General features: G+C 42.9%; 1 protein-coding gene across 5 annotated transcripts in view; it reads right to left on the bottom strand.

Annotated features, from left to right (window-relative positions):
- The window catches only part of LTBP1 (latent transforming growth factor beta binding protein 1), a 399,760-nt gene that overhangs the window by 248,209 nt on the left and 130,812 nt on the right, over positions 1-20,739 (bottom strand). For 4 of the 5 annotated variants that reach the window (XM_039250305.1, XM_039250307.1, XM_039250308.1 and 1 more), the window contains exon 4: positions 11,134-11,303. In XM_039250305.1, the coding sequence (XP_039106236.1) occupies positions 11,134-11,303 (170 nt within the window). The remainder of the gene's footprint in view (positions 1-11,133; positions 11,304-20,739) is intronic. The other variant, XM_039250306.1, reaches the window with a different exon arrangement.

The raw sequence follows: 20,739 nt of genomic DNA, 5'->3' as shown, positions 1-20,739 counted from the left end.
CAGGCCACCTAACAGCAGCTGGCCAACTCAGATTGCTTTTCTCGGGTCAGGTGCCTACCCTTCTTCTGGTTCACTGTGGCAAGAAGGTGTGGTCTCCCAGAATAGCATTTTTACCTATATGTGTCCTGTCTGATTAAAACCGCATCATCAGCTCTAACAATTGTCCAGATTGTTTTAAAAAGTAAATCTTCTGGGGTGCCTGGGGGGTTCAGTGGGTTGAGCATCCAACTTCAGCTCAGGTCACGATCTCGTGGTTCATGAGTTTGAGCCCCACATCAGATTCTGTGCTGACAGCCTGGAGCCTACTTTGGATTCTGTCTCTGCCCCTCCCCTGCTCACGTTCTGTCTCTCTCTCAAATAAATGAACATTAAATAAATAGATAATCTTCCCTGCTAAGGTAAACTAAGAACAGCAGAAGTCAAAGGAACCGGCATGTCAGCAGACCAGATACACGCCTTTTTCATGGTATAAGGAAGGCTGGAACCACACAACTTGAAGCTCATAGCCGGCACACTGCCATTCTGTCCACAGTCCAGTAGTAAAAGCAAGTCACTCAGCCAAGCTCAATGTCAAAGGGGTGGGAAAGTCCACTATACCCACAAGAAAGCCATGGCAAGGAGGAGGAAGGAAGAATGCTATGCAAGTAAGATCTACATTTGTATTAGTTATTCTGGTATTTAAAATAATATGAAAAAAAGTTAAGCAGGTCAGGGAAATAATACCAAAATGTATGTGCCTCCCTCTACCCCTATAAAAACAAACTAAAGCACACTTAAATAGTGCTCTGTTTTTGTTAAGTATCTACAGTTACAAAACCTTAGGAAAGACCTTTGGAACAGAAAGCACCTGCCTAATCGAATCAACAAAGGCAGCATAGTATCTCTGAATGGCCAGTAAAGGAAAAACAATACCAAAAGATTTTGTTTGGGGAGTGTTAGTCTGTAACCAACCCTCCAAAGTAAAGCAGAGCCGGCTTCAGCAGCCTCTGCAAGGAATGTAAACTGAAAGTGTGGGAGGAAGAGCTCCGGTTTCTCTGGGATCTGAGGCAGGCAGCGGCGATCAGGAGATGCACCTGTAGCCATTAAACTACGTTCATTACAGCAAGGAGCACAGCTGCCTGGGGTGTGCGATTCCAGACATCGTTAGCCAGAGAGCACTCAATCCCACGCAAGCAGCCCCGGGGCCATCTACCAAAGAGAACCACCACCACCACCGACCACCACCACCCTCCCACCTGCTGTCTAGATCATTTTTCTTCCCCCAAAGCTTTCTAAGTCTGTTCTTAGGACACAGGGGTTTTTAAATAACTATGATGTTTTTTTTCACAAGAGCAATCACTGCCTGTTGAAAGTTTTCATGTAGTTAAAAAAGCTGGGACCTTGGAAGACCCAATGTGTGAAACACAGTTAGGGCTACAAGAATTTCTTTTAACGGATACTTGCAATATGGATAATGTAGGCAGCTGCAAAAAATCACTCTTTAAATGACACGCATTTATATATGTGATTAAACGTATATGTGTATGTATACGGATACATACATCATACGTACATGTTTCATGGTTTAATGTTTTCCTGTCAGAATTACTCAAATACAACCATATTGCAATTACCTCACTGAGGGAAGAAAGGTTTCCCTCCTATTCCAACCATGTGTGAACTTGGACTTCCTCTGTATGGGAACACAGAACTTGGGGAGCTGGGTTTCAGTACAGATACATTTCAATTTCCCAAGGGGCTAATACTAAGTAAATATCAAAAAATCATGCTTAACTAAAACTGTAGAAAATTACAACACAAGCTCTTTAAGAAAGGTCATAACATGTAAGGAAGGTAGGGAAGTCTTTACCTCCAAGTAGGGACACACAGACTCACCATAAGGCAGTAATTTTCAATACTAAGAGGACCCCTCTTTAAGGAGACTAAACCAAGCAAATACAAATTCTACTTCAACTCCCTTTGGAATATCTCATTAGCAGTATTTTGTATGATCTCGTTTATGTCAAATCAAAGCTATCACTTCAACTCTAACAAAGATCATTCCCTAGAAACTAATTTTCTTATTCAGGAATAAAATCAAAGTAAAGCCCTCAATTCCTGGCAAAGAGATCCAAAGGCTGAGAAGGCAGCATCCCTTCTTTTTCAAGTGCAGGTTTTCTCTTCCCAAAATGCTGTTTTGTACTTTGCAGGCAATCTGTAAATTTATTCGTGGTATTCTCCCCCACCAATATCACAGTTTGATCATAGAATATTCTGGAACCACACAGTATCTATTTCTCAATATCTTGAACTCAGTCTCAACACCCAGAAATATCCTTGGACTACTTTATTTATTATGAAATCTTGGGCCCTTGGGATTGAAAACTCCTTCTCTGGCACGAAAGGCTGCCCATTGGGGAACTGAGATTACATAACCCTTCACTCTAGGTTTCCTCCACTGCTGTTTTTAATATCACTGGATAAGCTTCTTGGAAGTATTTATAATCAGTCTATGTCTATTATTTCCCAGCACTCTTTCACTGTGTGTAAGGAATCAAGAAGTAAAGTGAATGTTCGCGTTCACGTACATGTCTGGACTGAGATGTGATCAAACAACTGTTGGATAAAACATACCAACCCGCCCTCACCACCCCCAACTGAGACACAGCAGCCAAGGGAAGACTGCACATGGAACTTTCTCTGCAACAGGTAATACCTGCCCTTGAATGGAATATAGATTCTTAAGGGCATCCGCTCAGGAAAACCCTGGTCCTTCATCACTGGAATGTGTTCTCAAGCATCAGTTTGTACCTATTTATGCTGTTGCTTTGCTGTCTAGGCTTTTAAGCCAATGAGGATTTTGTCAGAAATTAGTGAAGAACGGGTGAGTTTCTTCCAGCCATCTACAGTGCTAACATCCACACTGACATACGGCTAGAAACTGGCTCATGGTTCCTATTCCCACACAAAGTGTACTGTGGGTGACCAAGCAGCCAACCAGGAGTTTGATTTCACAAGGGAAAGAGCATGGAGCTTTACCGTAATTCCTTCCTCAAAGCAGTCTTTTTTTCACACCTGGTATTTTAAGCGCTACATCATTTCTTTGTTAGTTTTCATCAGCTTCTCGTATGATCCAGTTTCTGGCTGGTCCCACTTCCACTGCCACTTAGTACCCACTTGGCTGGTGTGAGGCCAATCCTACAGACATTCATCTGCACATGACAAGCCAAAGTGGTCTCCAGACAAGGCTTGCAGGGCTGCAGAGCATATGCCCACAGAATTCTCCTTCCCCAGAGGTGCGCACCATCCACGGGCAGAGCTCTGCCACGGTGAGGCTCCCATCAATCAGTAACGGTTAGTGAGGCCATCGCAGAGACCTGGAGTTGCCAGCACATGCAGTTTCTCCTTCTGCTCTTTCTTTTCTCTCCTCTCATGTGTATCCTGAAGGAAGGCTAGGCTACTTTTCAAGACCAGACTCTTCTTTAACTGCATTTCCAAACCGCACCTCCTCTGAAGATCTCCCTCTCACACCTCACCCCACGCAGAAGAATCTGGCTCTGATTTCCTCAGCTCTACTGATTCCATCTACATTTGCCTTTATCCGACTGCCGGTCCGGGGTTTCTCCTCCTATGCTGTGAAGAGCCGACAGGTGGAGAATGAATTTGGTCTTTCTTCCTCAAACCGCCTTCTGTCCCACGGTGGCTGCTGTCAACTACACCACAGACCCTCTCCGTGTGACGACTCAAACTGGCACTGGGCGCCCAGAGCCTTTAACCTTTAATAGGCCCACGTCCTGAAGTGGCTGGGGCAAGCAGAACCATCCCAGCCAAACACTGCCTGTCTCCGAGTCTTCGGATTTGTTCTGCCAAAGGAAAACTCTTGTTGGCTCAGAGCCTTTGCACAGCCATCGTCGTCTCACAAGGACACGCAGGAAGGGCACCGTTTGGCTGGTAACCTCTTCGCTGCACCAGCCTGCGTGCAACCGCACACAATCTTCACTCGACATGTCTGAGCCTCCTTTTCCAAAGGGGAGACGGAACCATCAAACTGGAGGTACTTCCATGTCCTGTATGCTTCTTGATGTCCCTGGGGACAAAGCCTGAGGGCTCACTCTAGCATATCCAACCACAGTGTCACTGGAAGTACAAAGAGCAGGTCGCATATGCCCAGACCTGAGACGCTGGGGCTCGGGTAGCAAGGCTGCTGCTGTAGGAATGGAGTCTTTGCCTCCCCTTTTCAGATCTGAAACCTGGTGGCTGTTCTACTTTCTAATGGGGGAGCTGGGAACTCCCATGAGCCTGTGACTGACTGCCACGCAGCTGCTGGGCTGGCTGGTCTACTCCAAGGACCGAGAGAAGTCAACACGGACCACAGGATCCAGGGCTAAGAAGTCTCCTGTGGTCCCAGCTAAGACAGGATTACATTTTCTTCTGTCAAAAGGGGCCCAGTGGGGGCTGTGGACCTGCTTCCTGCACCACCGTGGCTGCTTATTCAAGCACAAAGCCTATGCTCAACACTAAAATTAGTGGGCCTGTCCCAACTTCTTTTGTAATTTAACAACAGTACCATGTGTTTGAAACACCAGTAATCAATCCCCCTCCCCCATATTTCAGCAAATCACAAGATAAACTGGCAATTCTTTTAATAGTCTGACTTGTATCTGCTTTCATTTTCAAGATTATTTATTTTGAGAAAGCAAACAAGCACATGGGAGGGGCAGAGAGAGAGAGAGAAAGAGAGAGAGAGAGAGAGAGAGAGAGAGAGAGAGAGAGAGAATCCCAAGCAGACTCCGCACTGTCAGCACAGAACCTGACGTGGGGCTCGAACCCAGGAACTGAGAGATCACGACCTGAGCCAAAATCAAGAGTCAGATGCTTAACTGACTGAGCCACCCAGATGCCCCTGAAATGCCAGTAACCAATCTCTCCCCCGTATTTCAGCAAATCACAAGCTAAATTGGCAATTCTTTTCATGGTCTGACTTGTATCTGCTTTTAAAACTTGAAGGAAGGTAGTATATAAAACAGGACATTCGTCCTTCCTGAAATTCAAAGTTTCTGCTATGAACTTAAAGAACCAAAATTTTAGGTGACTTTAAAATAAAAATAGCTGTTTAAAGGCTAAGTCCACCTTGATAGGAAAACAATTGGAATGCAAATGGAAAATCTGATTTGGAGAAGTTTAAATTTCTAAGTATTTCAAGACACTAAGCAGCTATACCATTAAACCAGAGCCTGCCCCATCTTTTTAGCTCTTAGGGCTCTTTGTATAAACTACAAACCAGTTCAGTTACAACAACATTTTGGCTCATCCTAAAGATCTCCTTTTGAAGTAAGTCTACCTATCTACCTATCTTAGTCAGCTCTCCAGTACTCACAACCCCAGAGATAAAATACGTGCTTCCACCACAGATTCTAAGAGAAATATTCTCTGCATTTACCATCATCAAGCATCCCATGGTGTTTTTACTAGGCCGCAGTCTGGTGTGGATACTCACTTTCCTCTGAGGGCTTTTTCTAAAGAGTTAAGTCAAACTAATTTCTTTTTTGCACAAATGATTTGTGTTTGCTCCTGAACATATGCTATACTAATAATCTCAACGGTGTTTATGAGGTAGTATTTCAAATGTTATCATGTCATTTTAACTTTTCTTCCTCTGAGTTATAAACACTTCTAAAATCAACACAATAGAATCTGGTTTACATGCTCAAATTCTTTGCTAGAGTTCACCAAGGAAGACGACTCTCCTCTCAGACCATCTCTATGGAGAGCCAATGAGCTCCATTCTTAGGAGCTGATACTAAATTTTTTGTAACTACTTATGTGGCAAAAAAAAAAATTTTCTATTAATGTTTTTTAACATAACATAGCTTTTAATATATTCAGATTATACAACCATCATGACCATCTAATTCCACAATACTTATCAACCCAAAAGAAACTCCTTATCCGTAAACAATCATTACCCATGCCCCCTCCCCTCAACCCCTAGCAATCACTCATCTACTTTCTGTCCATATGGAGTTGCCTATTTGAGACACTTCATATAATGGAATTTTGTGTGATCTGAATCCTTTCGTGTCTGGATTCCTTCACTCCACGTGTTTTCAAGGTTCATTCACGTTGTGGCATGTATCAGTATCCCGTCCCTTCTTTATAGCTGAACAACCCATTGTAAGATCTACCACATTTTGTTTATCCATTCATCAGATGACAGACATTCTGGTTGTTCGCGCTTCTTGGCTGTTATGAATGATGCTGCTATGAACATGTGTATACAAGTTTTTGTGTGAACATATGTTTTTAATTCTCTTGAGTATATACCTCGAAGTGGAAATGCTTGGTCATATAGCAACTATGTTTAACTTTTGGAGGAACTCAGGTAATAGTTTAATGTGAATCAGTCTAGCCAGATGGCAATTCCTGGTTCATCCAATAAAAATGTTATTTCTGTCAATATTAAAAGGCTTTCTTTCAACAGCCAGGGGTAACATCCATTATTTTCCCAATTGCTGTGTGGCCTGTCACCCTAACATTAAAGGAAACAAGACTTATCAGACAAGAGTGGTTTCCTGGTAGTTCATGTTTTTCTGGCTGTCTTCAAACTAGTGGAGATGCATTTGAGAACCATCACAGCAAGGAGGATGGGTTGCCGAGGACGGTTACAATGAAGGACAACTGGATATAAACAGCACCTGCTGGACAGCTTTTGATTCAACGGCTATATTCTAGTACCTACAGGTCCAAAATCTAGATGCTTTCAGTACATTGTGAGACTGAGCCACTAATTCAGCACCCAGAAAACTATAACCCATGAGACCAAACTAGTAAGCCACTCAGTTGTTTTCTATTTTTTAAACAATCTTCCAGCTAAAATGATTTTCACATTTTTAAATGGTCACATCTTTAACAGTTATGTAAGAACCTACATATAACATCCTCAGTCATGTATCTTGGCTCACTAAGCCTGAAGTATTTACTGTCAGATCCTTTAAGAGAAAGTTTACAGACCCCTCCTCTAGCTGATGCTCATGCAAATTAAATTCTCTCGAGACCAATGAACGAAGCATAGCACCATCAGTGTCACTGGAGATATCCAGTAAGCAGCGAACACCCAAGGCAGGATGTGCAGTGACCTGGGAAGTGACGCAGAATCAAAATGGGAAAAGCAGGATGGGCACAGGGTTAGGGAAGGCGAATTAGGTCAGCAAGACTCTGCGAAACTCTAGTAAGATCTTCATTCCTCACAGCAGAGAACACCTCCCTAACAAGTTGACGGTTTGTTTCTCCCTGTCTACCTTGTTTTCCCTAGAGACCGTGAGACTTCACACATTAACACATTTTGCTTTACTGGACCCATCACCCCCCACTGTCATCCTCTTCCTGCTTACTCTGACCATTTCTCTCTTTGCCCATAGGCAGCAACAGCACATCCTTATTCACTCAGGCTTGCAGGGCTGTGGCCACCCCTGATTATGAGGTGATTAATTTACACGGTGCTCAGAGCTCTAGGTAAACATTACTGCTGTTTGCAAGATGCCATTAAGCCTACCAACTGGTCATTGCAGTAGACCACGTTCTGTATCCCTATGAAACAGAAAAAACAACACTTGTCTTTTGCCAACCTCAATGGTTTCTCTAGTCTCCTAAGCTTCTTGAAAGTAATGGCAGTGGACCGTTATGACACACTGGTCCCTCAGACTCTTCCCAAGATGTATGATCTCTCCCTGCTGGGAATATCTTCTGTTTTTCTCATAAGTCAGAATTATCTGCTCCTACAACAGGACCCTCAATTTCTTCAGCAAATTGAGAGGTTCATCTGTTCCCATTTGATCTCTTCTACAAGGATAAAATTAAAAACACTAAAAGTTCTTGCTTTTCCTCTGACTTCCCTTACTCACATCTCTTCCTTTCTCCTACAAGTAAGTTTTCCTTGGGGGCTCCTGTCACCTAATACAAAGCTGGACGTGGGGAGACATCACTTTTAAGTTCTAAGTGTGATTCATTCCTCCTTTCTAGTTTTAATCTATTGTTGTTCTTACTCAATTTTGCTATTTCCGTATCCTCGTTGTCCTGCCAAATTACCTCTTTTAAAAACTTTCCCATTAGCCTTCCAGCCCTCAATAGAATTCTGGACTCAGCAAAAAAAAAAAAAATAGCCACATCTCCTTTCCTGGTCTTTCTGTATGTCTGCTTCAGTTGGGTTCCTGGGCCTCTTTTTTGAATGGCTGTTTGTTTGTTTTTTTAATATCTGAGAGAGAGAGAGAAAGAGAGAGAGAGCGAGAGAGAGCGAGCATGAACAGGGGAGGGTCAGAGAGAGAGGGAGACACAGAATGTGAAACAGGCTCCAGGCTCTGAGCTAGCTGTCAGCACAGAGCCCGATGCAGGGCTCAAAACCACAAACCATGAGATCATGACCTGAGTTGAAGTCGGATGCTAAACCGACTGAGCCACCCAGGCGCCCCATCTGGGCCTCTTTTTTGAACAGTCACGAAATCCCAGGGAGTTTGAGCAAAGAGCCCCATCACTGTGATTATGCATTAGTCTGAATTCGCTTACTAGCTCCCAGCTATGGAGAAACCACATTTTTTTAAGATTTTTTTTTTAAATTTTAGAGACAGAGAAAGAGCACAAGCAGGAAGAGGGGCAGAGAGAAAAAGAGAGAGTGAGAGAGTGAGAGAGAGAGAGAGAGAGAGAGAATCTTAAACAGGCTCCACTCTCAGCACGGAGCCCAATCCAGGGCTTGACTCCATGACCCAGAGATCATGACCTGAGCCAAAATTAAGATTTGGACACTCAACCAACTGAGCCACCCAGGTGCCCCAGGGAAACTGCATTTGAACAGAATGGGTGGCAAATTTATGGACAATACTTATCTTCCTGTTTTTCTAAACTTTAATTTCATCTTCAAGAAGACCCTTCAGCATAGGTTTGAGAGTTTAAAATACACACAACAGGGACGCCTGGGTGGCTCAGTTGGTTGAACGTCCAACTTCAGCTCAGATCATGATCTCACGGTTTGTGGGTTTGAGCCCCATGTCAGGCTCTGTGCTGACAGCTCAGAGCCTGGAGCCTGCTTCAGATTCTGTGTCTCCCTCTGTCTCTGGCCCTTCCCCACTCATGCTCTGTCTCTCTCTCTCAAAAATAAACATTAAAAAATTAAAAATAAATAAAATGAAACTAAAATAAATTAAACTAAACTAAAATAAAATAAAATAAAAACACACAACAGGGGTGCCTGGGCAGCTCAGTCAGTTAAGTGTTCAACTCTTGATTTTGGCTCAGGTCATGATCTCATCGTTCATGAGATGGAACCCCATATAGGGCTCTGCATTCACAGTGTGTAGGCTGCTTGGAATTCTTTCTCTCCCTCTTTCTCTCTCCCCCACCAAATAAATACTCATTTAAAATAAAATAAAATACATACGGTGGGACCAGTCATTCCAATAATGAATCATCGACAAACCAAAACCAATCTCATCCCTAGTCTTAATACAAGATTCTCAGACCACCTTTTCCTGACACTTCCATGTAGTTCAAATTCTCTTCCTTACCAGTATGATTATAAGCTTTCAAAAACTCTCTTTCCATCACATTCTGATTCTGGAGAATATCTAAGAAATACATGGTCTACATAAAAACCCAAGGAAATAATATTGGAGTTATTTTTGAAATAAGATTAGAAAAATATTATATACTCAAGGATAGTCACACAGAACAGGTTATGAAGCACTTATACCACAGGACCTTTATTTAAGATTATTAATTTTTTGAGAGAGAGAGCATGAGTGGGTGAGGAACAGAGAAAGAAGGGAACAAAGGATCCGAAGCAGGCTCTGTGCTGAGAGCAGAGAGCCTGAATTGGGACTCAAATTCTCAAACTATGAGATCTTGACCTGAGCTGAAGTCGGGCGCTCAACCAACTGAGCCACCCAGGCGCCCCTCACCTGAGGACGTTTAAAAACAAGATGGACACGCCAACTGTCTTGCAAATGACTAGGAAATATCTTACCTAAAGGGTGAGGAAATGATCTGTATGATTTCTCCAGTCTTCCCTCTTGAGAATCCCCAAAACTTGCTTTCCTCATCAGCCCAATAACCCTCATCCAACTATTACTCTGGGGGTCCAGGCTCAGGTCACCGAGCAGAATTTTCCCAAAAGATGGAAAATGCAAAGAACAAACCTTGTATTAGATACTCTTTCTGTTAAGCAGCCAACTGTAAGGGAAGTCAGTCACTCTAGAATAGTGACCAACATAGGGAGGTGGGGGTGTGTCCAGGGAATCAAAGCCACAAAGATATAGGTTTCTAAGTGGTCAAACAGTAGGAAAAACTCTTTCTCAGCTATTTGCACTCCTCTTGGTGGTGAAAGACAGTCCTTTTCAACCTCACAACTGGCATTCTCTTTCATTACTTGTGGCGCAGGCAATCAGTCAACGTGAGACAGAGCAGGAAGCTGCTGGAACGAGCGTGTGGGTCTAGCGCTCAGCTCTGAATGGTCTGCGCCTCACTCCGGAACGTTTCCTCCAGATGCTGCCAGCAGACACTCTGTAATACCTAAACCACAAATCATCACATTCCCCACCCTTTGAGCCAGGCCTTGTCCTTGAGCTTCCCACATAGTGAGATATTAACCAAGCTGGCCACTGACACAATAGCTCTTTACAAATTCGGAGTAAAAACCTGCCACACCATCTGCTCCATCTACTAAAAAGTGGACCTTGTATCATAAAAACATCAACAGTAGGTGAGCCTCAGAGAGTAGTGCAGGACACTTCAGACATTTCACATGGAATGAATCCTGGCTAGCTTACTAAAGAAAATATTTTATCAATGTAAACATGTCAGGCGTACAAGAGTATCTAAAATTAGAGCAAGTATGTCTCCGAAACGGAGCCATCTTGCAGAAACAGAATTACAGGCAGGTCGCTCCAGACTCTTTGCCAATATCCAAGGAAACTGCCTTTCCTCAAAATAAAGAATCTGTGCTGCTATGTGGTTGTTTTGGGAACTAGCATGGGTTTGTTGTTGTTTTCTTTTAAAGGACTCTTAAGTTTTATCTACTGTGACACATTAAAGCCCTCCAAACCAAACAAAATGTTTCCAAACTATGATGCTATAACTTAGGAAAACCATTGACTGGACTATACTCACACTGAAAAGGCGCCGTAACTTGACCCTGCCTGAATCTCAAAGGGAACGAACCTTCAGTGGACTGCTCTCCCGAGATCACCTTCTGGGCTGCGAAGTACTTGGGCTTCAGCACATACTCCTGGGTCTGGCCGTGATGAATCATCACATTCTGTGAGGAAAGGGGTGTCACTCTGGGAAGAAACAAAGTCGGGACAGGGAAATTAATTATGGATTTTTAAAACCAAGAAGGAAAAAATAAAGATGTTAAACTTAGAAAGGAACATCGATGCCATGCAAGGCTCAAGTTTTCTCTTCAAGTACTGTACCTCACCATTTATAACCCAAGGAACTAACTGCTTACACTTAGAAACGTTACTATAAAAGAGACTTTGTTTATCTAGTCAAGGCTGAATAGGCCACCAGAGGCAGATTCTATCAGAAGACGTGGCGCACAGAGCCTTTATGCAGAACAAGGGCCATTTATATATAAGACACAGACACATACAGAAGCAGGTACGTATATTTAAAAAGTGTATTTTATATACAGTGATAAGTAGGCAATATTGGAAATGCAAAGAAGGGAAAGGAGGAAGAAAATACAGAAAGGGGATTAGACAAGAAGTCCCTTTCTTGTTATGCAAAATTAACTGTCAACAATCAGAGTCTGTAAACAGTGGGACCTTCCTAATGACAGAAGGAGAGAAGGCCAACCTCTTTGAGTCTCACCTTCCTGAGCTATAACCACAGAATCACCGTCACACAGGCCAAAGGAAAAAAGAAATGCTTATTAAAAAAGAAATCAGAACACACAAAACTGAAAAAAATTTTCAGTTATCTTTTGAAATATAATTATGATAAAGAAACACATTCAACTTCTTCTAGTTAATATTTAAATATTTTATGCTGTACCTCAAAGCAATTAAAACTGTACTATTCAGGTTAAACGTTTTATCATTATTCGTTCTTAAGAAGAGGAACAAGGGTAAGAGTAATGAATCACCATCTCATTTCTTCAAGTCCCCAAGTGAAGAACTCTGAGGGGTCCTGAACACAATTACTGTGTATTCACCTGCTGGTCCAACCATTTTCTACAGTTCTCTTGTTGCACGTAAAAGAAACTGTACTTTTTTAAAGTAGTTTTTTATTTAAGTTCCGGTATAGTTAACATACAGTGTTATATACTAGTTCTGAGTATTTTATCCAAAAAACTACAAAAACACTGATTCAAAGGGATACATGCACCCCTATGTTCACAGCGGCATTATTTCCAAATTATGGAAACAGCCCAAGTGTCCACCGACAGATGAATGGATAAAGAAGATGCGGTGTATATACACAGTGGATTATCATTCAGCATGTAATGTGAACTTTAAAATAATAACTAGCCTTTGCCCACATTTAATAATTCCCTGGAGGACAGAACTAATCATTAGCTAAGTAAGACTAATAAATAAACAATGTAAAGAAGATATACCAATTCGTTGCAGAAGATGCTTAACTGTACCAAAACCACCAGGACAGAGCGCTATAGCAGCAAATGGAGGCTTTGGAAGGAGACTTCTCCAGTGTCACCTTGAATTTTACCAACTGTGGCATATTAAAGCCGTCTGTCTACACCAATCCACATATTTCCAAACTGTGATACTTTAACTTAGGATATGGCTGCCTGGGATATAATCACACTGATAAGGTTCCCCCAGGCCCCAAAGACGCTCCCTAATAAGGAACTGTCAGCGAAAAGAAATGACATTGTGACAGGTAAGTATGTAATGTCGACTGTCAAACCACCAAAAACGCCACCGCACATTGCCTTATTAAAAGCAACAACTGTCTTGAATAAAGTCAGTCTATCTGATTGATCCTAATGATAAAATGAGGGGTTCTGTGGGCTAAGGTGTCCCTGAGAAAGGAAGGAAGAGGCTGGGATTAATGGTGCTTCCCTCTTACCCAGGCAGTGATCTCTATCTACCACTTTAAACCTCAGAGTTGCAGGAAAGCCTAGGAAAATTCACGCTGGACCTGAGTCTTCTCACACAACCCCATGGAAGGGCGCTCCCTCTATCACTAGACTAACGACTTCAATGACTAAAAGTCTAAGCAAGGCTTAATGTTGTAAACACTTTTGTTTTGATGAGGTAAGTGTTGGTTTAAACTTGAAGTATGTTTGGTTGGAATCGAGTAGAAAGCATAACAGCTGGACACATCTGGTGGTGAATGTAAGAACCACAGGTCTACTCCATCAGCCTCATGAAAAGGGGCCACGCACTCCCCCGCTGTGTTGTCACGCTGTCACTACACTGTTGACACCTGCTGGCAGAAGTACAGGCTTGTTCCTATTCAGAAGAGAAGAGCCCAGCATTCAAGATGTGACCACTGCCAGCTAGGTACGACTGGGGGGCCTGCTTCTAGTTGAGTTCCTCCCTTCTCTCCCCTCTGAATCAAGGAAGTGAGAGGCAGCCAGAAATCAGCAAGAAAGGAGCTGAGAGCTTATATATGGGCTCCTTTTCCCTAAATCTAACTGGAAAGTACTGAATAAACAAGTAAGATGAGGTCACCGGGTCTAGAACTTGAGCACCATTGCTCAGCCATCACTGACTACAGTGTAAGTGTCCAAGTCACAAATCGCACACATGGAGCTACACCTGAACTGTGCTTCCCCAGGCTCTAGCTCCTTTCCTGTTCCCCAGTGCCAGTGTGTAAACACACAAGAACAGACTGAAGCCGTTCTGCACGACAGCCTCACGGAGAAAGAAACAAAGCCGTGGACAGTGCATCATGTGGGCACATGGAGGAAAGTGTGCACTCACTTCACAAAGACACGGTCGCCATCTTTTTCTCTCTTCCCTTCTTCCTCCTTCACAGTTCGTGTCCACTTTCCCCTCTAATTTCATCACTCAGTTATTTCCACTCTGAACCACCTCTCAGCCCTACAAATGTGTATTCTCTTTAACTCCTCTCTCTTTTTTTACCCAAGTATTTCAGAATAACCTCTCTCCCTTCATTTGAGATTTTTTCCATTCTTCCCTTCTCCCACGGTGGGGGCAGTGGGGAGGGGGGAAGCTTAACACTCACCAGAGAACATCAGATTTGTCAGAGCATTACAATTTTTCTAAAAACATACTAAAATATTTGAGAAAAGTAAAAATGAAAACTACAGGACCTCTGGTTCAAAACTGTTTTTAAGGGAAAAAAATGGTTTTTAGGTATCTATCTTGTCTTCCTCCAAAGATGCCCTTAAAATTATAAGGAATAAAAAAAAGAAAAGATTCGGGGCACCTACGTAGCTCAGTCCATTAAGCGTGTGACTTGGATGGGCTCAGGTCATGATCTCAGGGTGTGTGAGTTCAAGTCCCATGTCAGGCTCTATGCTGACAGCTCAGAGCCTGAAGCCTGCTTCAGATTCTGTGTCTGTCTCTCTCTCTGGCCCTCCCCACACACACAAAAAATAAACAAACATTAAAAAAAATACAGATTTAAATCCAGAATTGGCATTTGGCTGTTACACAACAGTACAGCCATGCTAGTCATTAAAATATTGAAATACTCTTTTCTGATAGAGACTTACTAACCCAAGGCCCTTAGCGTCCCTCCCTACTCCCTCCTCCAGGCCCCGACAAGACATCCCTTCAATCCTATAAATAAGGAGTTAACATTCACCAGAACTGGATCTCTGGGTCTCTGTTCTAGCATCCCTTCTGATTAGTCGATACCTATGCCACACAGGGTACTAAATACGGCCCGTGTTACCCATTAATAAACACACAAGAGATATTTCAACAAATCTGTAAGATTCAAAGTGGGCTGAGAAAGGCTGCCTGGTTTAGCAGTACGTACCCTGTAGTAAGAAGTACATTTTACATGGAGACCATATAATCTACATAAGGGTCTGTGTTTTTATGTAACTGAAACAAGTTTTACAAAATATTTACCTTTACCATGTGTGGAATACTGATATTTTGTCCCCCAATCTATTTTTTGAACCATTACATTGATTTCATGACTTCGTGACTCCCTAATGGGTTGCAACCACTAGGCATAAGGGCACTGGTCAAGAACCACTGTGTGAGGGCACAGGCACAAAGGAAGCAATCTTCGCAGGGAAACACAGAGGAGCGCTGGACGTGAAACCAAGTAAAGCAAAGGGTGATTTAAAAAAAAAAAAGTAGGGCTGTATACAGGTGTCTTCACTAGAAATCTATATATAAAGGCAACTGTTCCCCAACTCTAGGAAACAGAGCATCCAGAAGTCAGATTTCTACTCCTCTCGGGGGGGAGGGGGGGAGAATATATATATATATGTGTGTGTGTATGTATATGTGTGTGTGTGTGTGTGTGTGTGTGTGTATGAGCATTTTTCTCTAAAAGAATGGAACTGTGTGGTGTAAACCACAAAACTTACTCCACCCCACTCCCAGAGCAAGGCTTTCTCGTTCTGGATTCCAGGTTCCCCTAGCTCAAACACTGGTCTCCTATTTCTCCCCTAAAAATAAGCTTGCCAGGCAACCCAGAAAACAGGGAGCTCCAAGAGAATGATCCCAGGGTGGGGTGGGGGGTGGGGGGTGGAGGGAAGGAATCAGAATGGAAAACAGGATTGCAATTTTGGAGACACCTGACTACATGGTATAAACGCAGGTGGTGGAAAGAAAAATGGGAGAATACATTCATATCTGATGCTAGGAATGCTCTCCTTCAAGAAGCATGCATGAGAGCACAGGACACATACAGAGGGAGAAACCCAAGCATCGAATTGTACATCCAGGAACATAGTATTATAAATGCTGTAACTGTCAGAAACAACCATGTTACCAACCGTGGTGATATTCATGTACAGAATTAGCTGGGGAAGGCTGGAAAATTCTTAAGGAATAGGAGAAATGGAGGGAAGACTGGGAGACACTGCCCTCGCCTCATAAAAGGGAAGGTCTTCAGATCATATTCATGATCCTGAGACATGACGCTGACATAAGAGAAGCATAAATATGCTGTCAGGGTGTACACAAACTATGAAAATGATATAATGATTTTGAGAAGAAGTGTAGGGAGAAGGAGGTTAAGTAAGCTAAATCTTCACCTCCTACAGCAAGAAGTGTTTAGACAATATCTATTTTTTTTAATGTTTTATTTATTTCTAGGAGAGAGAGAGAGAGAGACAGCGTGAGCAGGGGAGGGTCAGAGAGAGAGGGAGTCACAGACTCTGAAACAGGCTCCAGGCTCTGAGCTGGGAGTCAGCACAGAGCCCGACGCGGGGCCCGAACCCACGAACCGCGAGATCGTGACCTGAGCGAAAGTCGGACGCCTAACCGACTAAGCCACCCGGGCGCCCCTAGACAATATCTAAAAGGAATAAATCAAGCAATGGCTGGATGGAGCTAAAGACCAGAAGGACCAATGAGGCCTGAGGACTAAACGCAGGAGAGGTGGAAACAAAAGGAGAAGGATTCAAGTGATAAGGAAGGTCCTGAGCCTGGCTGACTGGGCAGCTTGTTCAAGGCCAAGGGGAAAAGTAAGAGCAAAGCAGCACGCTGAGTTACGGCAGTCGGAAGAAAGGGTCAGTCGGTAGAAAGGGCCAGTCGGTGAGGATGAGAGTTATGTTAGAGCGAGACTCTGGAGCAAGTCTCTGAGGGCTGATTAGGGAAAGCCTCCAAGATGGGGAAAAGTGATGTTCTCAGAGGAGCCAACTTCTTCAAAGGCAGAAATGTTTTAGAAAAAAAGAACACAGAACCACACGGTCTGGAGGATATTCATGCTCAGGGGTAGGGATATAAAGAGAAAACGGGGAGGGGAGGGAGGATTTGGAGAAAAACAAGAATAATGAAGGTCCAGAAATGATAAATGGAAGAAAGTGTCGAGGAGGAACAGAGAGGGGACCACCTGCCAAGTACAGCACAAAAGGCAGAGAAAGAAATCGGGAAAGGCCACGCCTGGCGTGGGTAAGTCACTGGCACCGTCCACAGTGTGGTTTCAGTAGTGACAAGAGTGTGGCCACAGCGGGCCATACACTGGATAGGTGGCCTGTGACACACGGACAAGACAGCCCAGCAAAAACAGGCCAGAGCTGGGGGGAAGGGCTGGCCATCTGAGGACCCGAGTCTGTGGAAAGCTCTCTATCTTTATAAGCAGAAAGGAAACAATTGCATAGAACTTCTTTCCTTAAAAGAAAGGATTAGTCACACACTGTTTACACTGCTGCCTTCAGAGTGGCAATTTCTGGCACCCGTATAGACTAAGCTTTTCCATATTTCTACTAAATTCATTATTTGACCTGTGGAATGGGTGTGAGAATCTGGCAAAACACAAGCCCTTTTCCACTTAAGGAAAGTGCTCCGGACCTCACAGAAGGAAACCCCCAACAGGCCATAAAATGTTTCCCACAGAAGGCCAGTCTAACACAATCCAAACCTTTCCCCTATGTTTAGCGTACTCAGGTTTATAATCAAGACTAAGAGAAACCAGAAGGGGGAAAAAAACAGAGCTCCAGGAGGAAGCCACTAAGGGTCAACCTCCAGACGTGCAGGGCCAGTTTCTCGTTACAAAATTCAAGGGCTCCTATGTGCCTCGCATGGGTGACAAGCTGTTCAGAAGCATGGGTGCGTGCTACTCGAGGAAGAGGCAGTGCACTCAAGTAAGACGTGCTAGCTGCGGCTGGACAGAGGAAACGTCTTTCCTGCAGAGATCTCAGGGTAATATGCACGGAGGGAAGGACCAAGAAAAAACATACGGCTAGGAAGCGGTCACAAGGCAGCAAAACACACGTGCAAGGAGAGGCTAAAGTTTGTGGCCATCCCACTCCTACAGAATTATTATCAGACCAAAAAAGAATTAGGAGGTAAGAGGTTGCTGATGAAGACATCAAAGGGCAGCACAGACAGGCTGTCAGTGACATGATAAGAGAGAGCTAGAATGAGCTAGATTGTGCCAGAACACGCACAGCTCAAGTAAAATGAATCAAGTGAACCCAAAGCCCCAAGAGCAGGAGGAAAGAAAAGAGTACACTTTGGGACAGACCATTAGGGGATTGGGAAGATGAAATTAAAGAAGGTAGGTATTGCAGGGTGACGGAGAATGCATGAAATTAAGGAAACCTTGGCGGTCATTACCAATAAACATGGAAACCACAACCAAGTTGTTTGGGAACCAATTTTCTTTTGCCAGGGATTCTTTGATGGGCGTGACTTGGCAATATCGGAGACATTTTCAAAAGTTAAGACTGAGAGGGAAGGTGCTCACATCCAGCAGGTAGAAGCCAGGGACCTACTGAACATCCTGTAACATACAGGACTGTCCTCCACCAGAAGGAATTATCTGGCCCTAAATGCCAATAGTTCCAAAGCTGACAAAAACCCTGTTTTGGACACGTGCTACCATCACCAAACAATTTTAGTAGACATGAGTGAAGACCAAATGGCCCATGCAAATGGCAATGACAAGGCATAGGGAAGGTAAAAACTGCACGACTCCTCACGTGTGCTCAAAGCCCCATCAGGGCAGGGAGGTTGCCCTGGACTCAAGCTGCCTGGGTGGTGACCTGCAAGGGGGGTTAGTGTCTCACTGAAAATGTAATGGGTAACAATGAAAAAAGTCATTTCTTAGACCCCCATTAAGAACAGTACAACATTCAGGTGGAAAGAACTTTTTGGTAAACAGCTTACCATGGAAAGGGAGTGTGCCATGAAGAGATGGTGGAAAAATAGTTGCCAAACTCCTTTCTAAGGTGGGGAATCCAATCAATCATCCGGGTTTAGTTATGCTAAGAAGATGATACATGTTCAGGGCTTAACACAAATTGTCGGGGTAAGAGATAAAGGTGAGCTCTGCATTCACAATTCCCCACATCTTCCCTTTCTCTAGATGGTCCTCCACATCTGCTCTAAAGAAACATCTAACTGGGGGCACCTGAGTGGCTCAGTCGGTTGAGCGTTGAGCGACTGACTTCAGCTCGGGTCATGACCTTGCAGTTTGTGAGTTCAAGTCACACATTGGGCTCTGTGCTGGCAGCTCAGAGCCTGGAGCCTGCTTCTGATTCTATGTCTCCCTCTCCCTCTGCTCCTCCCCTGTTCACACTCTGTCTCTGTCTCTCTCTCTTTCTCTCTCAAAAATTAACATTAAAAAAAAAAAAAAAAAGAAAGAAAGAAACATCTAACCTAAGGTGTCTCTCCATTGGCCCCTAAGAGCCAACCTGTGTCTCTGCACAGCCATGCTTAGGAGATATTCTTCTGAACATGACTGCTGTATGAAAACATCCAAGGAATTCTCAACTCATCTAATCCCAAGTTCCTAGAGGATACAAAATATAATCAAAGGGCTGTAATGAAGAGGAGACTTTAAGAAGCAGGGAGAAAAAGGCTTCCTCTTGGAAGGTTTAATGAAATAATCCCAATACTTGGGAAACACAAAATGAAGTGGGCTGAAATTAAATGCTTGAAGAAAATGTAAATGGTCTAAACAACTCAATTAAAAGGCAGAGGTTGTCAAACTGGTTAAAAAGCAAGACCCAACTATGTGCTCCCTACAACAGACCCACTTTAAATGTAAAGGCAGACACATTAAAAGCAAAAGAATGAAAAAAAGATTTAACGTGTTAACATGAATCAGAACAAAGCTGGAGTGGCTATGTTAATATTAGGCAGGGTAAATTTCACAGAAAAGATTATTATTAAGGACAAAAAGGATCATTTCATAAGGATAAAGAGTCAATTCATCAAGAGGACGCAAGAATCCTAAACAGCTGTGCATGTGATAAAAGAGCTTCAAAATATGAGAAGCAAAAACTGTTTTTAAAAGAAGCCATGAGAAGCAGATCACTTTGTTGTTTTAGTTCCTGTTTCAACACCCGTTTAAAAAACTGACAGCACAAGTACACAGAAAATCAGTCAGGATACAGAAGATTTAAGCAACACTATCGACCAACTTAACCTAATTGACATTCATAGAACACTCCACCCAACAACAGCTAAACACATATTTTTCAAGTACATACAGAGTATCTACCAAGATAGACCATAATCTAGGCATATAAAAAGTGTCAGTGATTTTTAAAGGATTTGACTCATACAAACGAAGTGCTCTGCCGTCATGAAATTCACTTAGAAATCAGTAACAGAAAGATCTCTGGAAAGTCCTCTAAATACGTGTAAACTAAAAACCAAACTAGATTTTAAACTTCAAAATAACCAAAAGATTCACACAACTAGGAGAAACAATCCTAAAATTTGAATGGAACCACAAAAGACTCCAAATAGCCAAAGCAACCTTGAAAAAGACAAGCAAAGCTAGAGGCATCAAAATTCTAGACTCCACGTTGTATCCTAAAGCTGTAGTGATCAAGACAGCATGGTACTGACACAAAAATAAATACATAGATCAATGCAACAGAATAGAAAACCCAAAAATGAACCCTCAACCTATATGGTCAATTAATCTATGACAAAAAAGGAAAGCATATCCAATGGGAAAAAAAGACAGTCTCTTCAGCAAATAGTGCTGAGAAAACTGGACAGCAACATGCAAAATAAAAATGGATCACTTTCTTATGCCATACACAAAAATTAATTCAAATGAATTAAAGACCTAAATTGAGATGGGAAACTATCAAAATCCTAGAGGAGAACACAGGTAGTAAGTAATCTC

The sequence above is a fragment of the Hyaena hyaena genome, unplaced genomic scaffold (genome assembly GCF_003009895.1).
Source record: "Hyaena hyaena isolate Hyena2069 unplaced genomic scaffold, ASM300989v1 scaffold_362, whole genome shotgun sequence".
Taxonomy (NCBI): domain Eukaryota; kingdom Metazoa; phylum Chordata; class Mammalia; order Carnivora; family Hyaenidae; genus Hyaena; species Hyaena hyaena.
This window is presented reverse-complemented; position numbering and strand designations above follow the sequence as displayed.